Below are 7,929 nucleotides of genomic sequence, written 5' to 3'. Positions count from 1 at the left end.
ACTTTGGTATTAATCATATTTGACATAGCCTATACAAAGTCAATATCCGTCAGTGCCTATTTTAACCTATAGTGGTGGAAACACACTGTCCTTTTGCCTGATATCCTGCTTATTAACATTGAGTTCAATTTAGCAAATAGAAAAAAGGCAGAGGCACGCAAAACGGGTGAAGGGCCACCACCGCCACCTCTGACTGACGCCGAGGAGCTGGCTCTGAGCCCTAACATTGGGCGTCCAGTGGCTGAAGGCATCCCTGGAGGAGGCTCATCAGAGCAAATCACCCCGCAGGACACGAGTGCCTACATAAAATGTAAATATGTGCCATATAATGTATGTGTGTGTATGTGTTTTCATTCTCTACTTTGGTCCACTTCTAGTCACTGATGGTGTAATCCAGGTGGTTGAGCCTCCTGCCAGCCTTTGCACAACAGTACCCCTTGCACTTGTAAGTAGGCCAGTCAATACTCCATTATGCATATTAGTGGTGACTATACTGAAACAATACTTTTCATCACAGGAAGATGAGGAAACATTGACTGCTGCCACAGAGAGGCCTACATATACAGTAGCTACCGATAGTTCTCTCCCCATGTACTTTATTTACAGTCTTGTGTGGATGTGACAGAACGCAAGGCGTCTGCCACGTAAATCGGTGGCTCTCGGCCGATTCCATGGAACTGACCAGTTTCGGCGGGTGTGGCGGTGTCCTCCCTGTTGCCGTGTCTGCCAGTGAGGTGGGGGCAAACCAGGGTGCAGGGCGGGGAAAGGGATTTATGTGTATTGTGTGCACCGGGGGCGGAGAGCGATCCGGGGAGCAGGGGGGCGCACTGTTTTAAAGAAACTAATGTATGAAGTGATTTTATGGCAGTCCGTGATAAAGACATAATGTATGTGTGAAATGTGTCATGTCAATATGGTGTTAAAGGGGGAAAACCGGGGGAGCATGTTAATTGATTGTGACGCACGTCATATGGTATTGCCCAGGTGAATAAAGGTGTGCCGCACAGCTCAGTTGGGAGGCTGGTTGGCAGGAGCACGTCCTATGGGAGTAATTATTATGCACAATAAAGCCTATTTCCTTCATGGAAATCCGGCAGTGTTTGCATGCATTCTTCACCTCTGACCGAAACGACTGCTCGGGCTCACTCTCTCACAGTGGAATTGTCAGTTTAAAATGTACACTGAAGTGATGAAAGTAATTAATGAAAAACCTAACTGCACAGTCTGATCCTGTTGAACAGAACATGGATGGGCATTGCCAGTAGAGGGGTCCATCAACTTCCCAAGCACAGCTACGCACAGTGAGATGTTTAGTAAATGGCAGGTGAATTCTGTATGTAGAACTGGGATTTAATGTTATCCTAATGTGTTACCAGTTAAGGAGTTGTACAAACTCCATCTGATACAACAAATGAAACCAACTGACCAACAAATGCAAAAAAACTGAACAAGAGATGGTGTACTTGGGGCGGAAGATCATTAAGACTGATCTGGAAATTGAATTTCTAGAACACCAGTTACAAGTGGGTGCATGGTCACAGATGAGTCAGTGTTAATTGTCAGAACAATATATCAATACTAATTGTTGCATATCTATTTGTAGGCAATAAAGGAGACCAAATGAAATGGTAATGATTAGTCTTTATTTCAGTGTGGCATAGTAAGTCTTGGACTGCTCTTCCATCTTGGAAATCTGCAGGGTGGAGGGGATGGTCGTCCTCAGGGTTGATATGTACAGCAGGTTGTTGCTCTCCTCTAATACTGGCAATATTATGGAGAACAACACATGCCACAATAATGTCACCCTGGGGTTACCGAATCTACGTAGGCACTGGAACCGGGCTTTGAGCATGCCTATGGTCATCTACCCGGGCTCTAGTCTGGCAGTGGGCCACATTGTACCACTTCTGAGGGCCCGGCTCAGGGTCATGGTAAGGGGTCATTAGAGTGGGCTGGCATGGATACCCTCTGTCACCAAGCAGGGGGGTATTCGTCGTAGCTCGCTAAGCGGTTTAGCGAGCTAATTTTCAGGATAAGATAAAAAAACGCCCCTCTTTTTGGTTCGTGGAAGCAACTTTCGATAAATCACCATAGTAACATATCAATTAGCACTAACCTGCTCCAGAGCAGGCTAACGTAAGTGTAGCTGGATAAGCTTGCCACACCCCCAGAAAATAACATGGCAGCTCCCTTTTTGAGAGACCCAGTTGACCAAGGAGCTATAATTTAGTTCGATTAGCTTTCCATACCAATAGAGTTCTTCGCGATTGCCAAGATCCTTTATTTCACACGGATGAGTTCTTGTTTGAGCGATATCGATTCAGCCAACATGGACTCATTTATTTGCAAGACCTTCTCGGGCCGTACATTGCAAATATCACACGCCGCAGCAAGCTTTATGCTTTATTATGAGCTTATGCTGCTGTATGTGAATATGTAACGCTATATTTTACGAAATGTCTTGTCTTATCTGTTGTGCCTATGCTTTTTATATGTTTCACTGTGGGAGAGTGGGAAACGTCATATCGATTCCTTTTTATGTCTTGACATGTGAAGAAATTGACAATAAAGCTACTTGAAACTTTAACTGTGCTTCAGACTGCATAGCCTTGAGGTTTTTTGCGTCAGGTAGGCTATAGGCTACATTTTTATACAGTATAGGCGATGCAGAAAACATTGGCAAAGCCGCAGCATGCGTTGCTGTAAGAAAAGTGTACTTGGCGCTTAACCAGCTGATGAATCAATTCATCATATTCCCTGGCCATGTCCCAGTCAATGAAATCAAAGAGGGATTTACACATAGGCCTACATGCATATACACACATATATATATACAGTATATACATATATATATATGTATATGCATATATACACATACACATATATATATATAAGCGCAGTAGCCTACATATATCCTCATAAGTGTCTATGAATTCGTATCAATTAGATACTCTTTGGCCTTGTTTTTATCTAGCCTACTTATTCTGAAAGAGTTGAGATCATTATTTTCGCTAGCAAGATCTCATTCGATTATTAATTTCCATTAAGCCTACTGCCAGCAGGCACATTTAAAGAAATGTGATCTGATTGATTGGGGTAATGAGGCACTTAAGATGAGCTTATACATTTCCCCAAAACTTTCGCATTTAGCTTATCGGCAATTTTTTGCCAAGCTGCTTGTCTTGCTCTGGCAGCGGTGGCGGTGTTTGACTTAGCCATGATAATATGCTTATTGTCTTCGTAGAGACTCATTATAATAGTTTGCTCGGATGGCGAGATAGCCTATCACCGCTCTCTCTTTCGTCTTTTCCGCCATCATACCGTTAGAAAATCACGGTTTTGGTGATCGACCTTAACTGCCTTTTGAAGTAGGACGTGCACGTGCAATTTCCCTGATAAGTTTAGCCTGATTGAAATTAACCACATGATTTGGATGCGGATCAGCCGTTGACGAACCGATATTTGCTGTTCTCACTCATCTCGCTAATGTTAACGGGCTAAAGGGACAATTGATTAACTTAGCTTCAACCCTTACGACGAACGGGGCCCAGGTTGCCATGAAACTCTCCTGTAATTATATAGGGGGTGTGAGTGTGATAGAAGAGGGAGACAAGAGAATGATATTTGATGAAAGCTTAACCCTTGTGCTGCCTTCGGGTCACATGACCCAAAGGTTCATAACGAACCATCGTTGTGTTAACCCAATTTTACCCAATACAAAAACAAAAACAATTTTTTTAACCCTTGTGTTATCTTCGGGTCATTCTGACCCATCAGTCATTGTGACCCACCGTCGTATTGCGACAACTTTACCGCATACAAAAACAAAGTGAAGCATTTTCTTTTAACCGTTGGGCTGTCTCAGACCCCCCACATTGCGAAGGTTAAAAGAAAATTATTTTTATTTGTTTTTGTATTGGGTAAAATTGGGTAAACACAACGATGGTTCGTTATGAACCTTTGGGTCATGTGACCCGAAGGCAGCACGAGGGTTAACCTTTGCAATGTGGGGGGTCTGAGACAGCCCAACGGTTAAAAGAAAATGCTTCACTTTGTTTTTGTATGCGGTAAAGTTGTTGCAATACGACGGTGGGTCAGAATGACTGATGGGTCAGAATGACCCACCAGCTGCAGGTGGAACACTGACACCCAGAGAGGAGCGTTGTCAGCTGGGTATAAGCGCTGACACACAATCGTCCCATATCCTGCTTCCCAAGTCCTGGCAAACACTATGTCTGACACGGCCAAGAGAGCCGCAGGCGACCAGGCTCCTGGAAAAGGAGAGGGGTGAGGGGAGACAAAGAGGAGATTCGGTGGTTAGATCAGGAGATTGAGAATACAAGTGAAGATGTACCCCTGTGCATACATCTGAAGCATGGGCACGTCGAGAGAGAGAGAGAGAGAGAGAGAGAGAGAGAGAGAGAGAGAGAGAGAGAGATTAGACTAGAGACGTAGCTCACCTACAAACACCAGTCTCCGTGCCAGTAGCTGTCTCGTGCGTGAGGTGTGCGCGTCTGTTGCTTTGACCACGGCTAGGTAGCGGTCCAGACTGATGAAGGCCAGGATGAGCACACTCCCATACAGGTACACTGTGTAGATGACGTGCACGGCCACACAGTTGCCTAATCCGAAACGCCAGTCCGTCAGTGCGGCATCCGCTGCCCAGAACGGGAGCGTCAGCACAAAGAGAAGATCGGCAGCAGAGAGGTGCAGCCGGTAGCGGTCTGTCAGACTCAATTTTGACCTGGGGACAATCAGATAAAACCACTCTGTGTGTCATCTTCTACATCAGAATCAGAATGTGTTTTATCCGCCATGTAATGTGTTGTAACACAAACAAGGAATTTACTGTGACAGGAAGGTGCATACAATAAACGAATGTACGGATCTTTCGTTCTTTCTTTTTCAAAAGATTAAAATGTACAAAGTGACTAACTAAACTTACTAAAGGACTAAACTAATATAACATCTTTGTCATCGTCTTCTTTATTCTCACCTGCGCTTGCAGCCAAGCACCATCAACACCAGGCCGTTCCCAGTGATGCCCAGGACAAAGATGAAGCCGTAGACCACAGGGAGGAACACTCTCTGGAGGTCAGGGGTTATAACTTGATCCAGGTCACACGGATTCTCCAGGGCCAGCCCAAAGTCGCCAGAACCAGTGTCGTTTATGTCAGTCAAACACAATATGCTGTAGGGAGGAAGAGAGAGACAGAGACAGAGCGACAGATAGGAGGGGCAACAGTCATGAGATACATAGAAAGACACTAGTAGATGAAGTGAGAGAGAATAAGCAGTTTCACAAGCCACCATAACTTGCCTTGGTAAAAAAGGATGACATGATGACTGTTCAAAACTGAAAAGATTCTTGACCAAACATATATATATATTACTTTTTTTTAGTTGCACAATACTCTTTCTATTTGCTGAGACCAACTTTCCAGACTATAATGATCCTTTATACTTTTTATAAATATCCTTTATCTAAAGATAGATTTCAAAGACCCGAAAGAACTAGACAGACCTGCCACATTGTGACTGTGGGACCTTCCATTGGGGAGCAGTTGTAAAATGCCCTTCAATGTACACCTACAAATCATAGATACGTAAATACAACAACAAAGCTGAAATATAGCTGCAGGCAGCAATGGCGGGTTCCTCCTCAGCATTGCAAACCATTACAAAATTGACATGACACAGACATGTATTTCATACATGTACACAACATTTCAAGACAATTGGATGAATGGCTGATTTGAAGTCATTTTTTGAAATTCTTCACAAATTGTCACTGTAGAGAAATATCCATGCTGCCGACATTATGGGTTCTTGAGACTTATTTGTTCCCCATTGGCAATAAGGCATGCGTACCAACTTTTAGACATGTTGGACTGACAGGGTTAAAATGCCACCCTTTTGAAAGTGACAACTTTGAAGCGTGTTGTGTCAGGCCACCTGTGCTCTGGTCAGGCCCATCATGCAGAGATCCATTCTTTAAAAGCTTTGATTACAACAATAACTTTATGAAAGTGAGGATACACTTCACTAAAGGAAGTGTGTAGGTTATGTACTACTACTGCTTGCTTTGCCCACACACTTTCCCCATCCATGCGGTTTCCCTCTATCCCAGCGCAGGTCATGCCAAGGCATAAATGCGGCAGCCGTATGAGTATTAGAAGTAGCCCAAAAAACATACCATACACAGTCACACTGTTTTCAAAACTGAAACTGGTTAGAAGACCATGGCTATTAGAACTCTACCTGAATTGAGCTCTCTCTAGAGTCTCAGTCAAACAACTGTCAAGAGTCATGTAGGGAACTGGACCAAGGTATAGCTAATGTCCAGCTGTTAGCAAGTGTACCTTGTGATGGTACAGCAGCTTAACAATACTTTGTCATGGTCAGACTCTCTGATCCCATTAAACTACACAACATGCACAATCAGGGTGACCAACAGTATTATCTTAAGTAAAAAACAATAACATTACACACATTTAAGTGAACGAACACAACAACTGAAATCCCTTGCACAGCTGTTGTAACCAAACTATTTTCCACAGCTATTTGCGTTTTTGGTGTGCACTGCATGCTGGGTACCCAAGGGCGCTGACGCTACAATATTTATTATCTAGCTGTCTTCCGGCTGTGTAATATGACGAGATGCTAGCGATGCAAACATGAAAGCTTGTCTCGGGGGGTCATGCATGTGATCTCACTACAAGCTTTTGATTACACGTGAGGACTGTTAGCAAAGTATTTCTATTCGTGTTTTGTTAGTGATTGAATGGTAATGTCAGCTAGCTAAAAACAATGTTAGTTAGCTTGGCTAAAATGGTTTTCATAGCAACAGATATCAACAAATCAGATCTATCTAACTTTATTCAGAAGGGGGGGGGGGGTGGGAACATATAAACTAGAGGTGAAATGGTAGGCATTGTTCTGCCTTGAAGCTGCGTGCGCATCCTCATTGTTTGTAACCACCAACCCATCTATATGTAAAGATAACATCCAAGCTAGCAATTTCGCCAAATTTGACTGCAGATTTTTTACACCATATGTACTTCGTTATGGTTTTTGAGTCAAACAACTTGCTAAATGATTAAATGTCTGTTAAATGTCAAATCCAACTTTAAATGTATAAAAGAGAGAATTAAACCTAGAGGTTGAAAAGGCTACGTTTGTCTAAACTGACATGCACAAACTCAGAGCACTGAGTTTCAACATCCATGTACACATTTTGTCTCTTTTTTACTCTACTCTTTAACGCATGACTATGTTTAACTTAATGTCAGCACCTCTCTGTCATCAATTGTCTCTGGAGTGGGGGATGGGGGCTTCTTATCCAACAAATTACATCCCTGAACTTTTAAAACATATCAATGGCCTACTACAATTGTAAACATCCTTTGGCCTTCCCATGCTGGGAAGAAAACTACAGTTTTTCTTTGATTAAACGTTGACCTTGAATAAACGCTGCACCAAAAATGAACATTGTGTAATAAATGGCACCTTCGATTAAACGCCTCCCCCAAAAAATCAGAAAACGGTTATTTAATTGGTTAAATTAAAACACAGTATTTATTACACAAGTAATTTACAAGTGTAGCATACTATTATCCCATGAAACACTGGCAGGCGCAAGTGTCTTTCTTGCTACAGATTTATTTGAAGCTTTTTCTCCAAATCCACCGTTAAAACTAAACTCACGCTGTAATGAGAAAATAAAGACCACATTAGCTTAATATGAACATGCAATGACATGCGCAGCATGTAAATAACATTCACCAAAGTCAAATACAGACACAAAACAACATACTTTGTTGGCTGCATGCTGTAGCCTACACAAGGGAATAGAGGTTTCCTTAGATTGCTAACAACCTCTATAACAACCTTAAACTTATCACTTAGAGTGAATGTGCATAAAGCTCC

The 7,929-nt window shown here is 42.7% G+C and overlaps 1 protein-coding gene across 1 annotated transcript; it reads right to left on the bottom strand.

Annotated features, from left to right (window-relative positions):
• Positions 1-1,642: 1,642 nt before the first annotated feature.
• Positions 1,643-5,358, bottom strand: LOC134021001 (C-X-C chemokine receptor type 4-like). Its single transcript, XM_062461838.1, has 4 exons — positions 4,997-5,358; positions 4,461-4,744; positions 4,122-4,271; positions 1,643-1,761 (listed from the first exon to the last, which is right to left on the bottom strand). The coding sequence occupies exons 1-4, from the start codon at positions 5,311-5,313 to the stop codon at positions 1,643-1,645; spliced, it is 870 nt and encodes a 289-aa protein (XP_062317822.1). The 5' UTR covers positions 5,314-5,358.
• Positions 5,359-7,929: the final 2,571 nt, after the last annotated feature.

Source organism: Osmerus eperlanus, chromosome 1 (assembly GCF_963692335.1).
Source record: "Osmerus eperlanus chromosome 1, fOsmEpe2.1, whole genome shotgun sequence".
Taxonomy (NCBI): Eukaryota; Metazoa; Chordata; class Actinopteri; order Osmeriformes; family Osmeridae; genus Osmerus; species Osmerus eperlanus.
The sequence above is the reverse complement of the archived record's forward strand: the minus strand, read 5'-3'. Positions and strand labels throughout refer to the sequence as shown.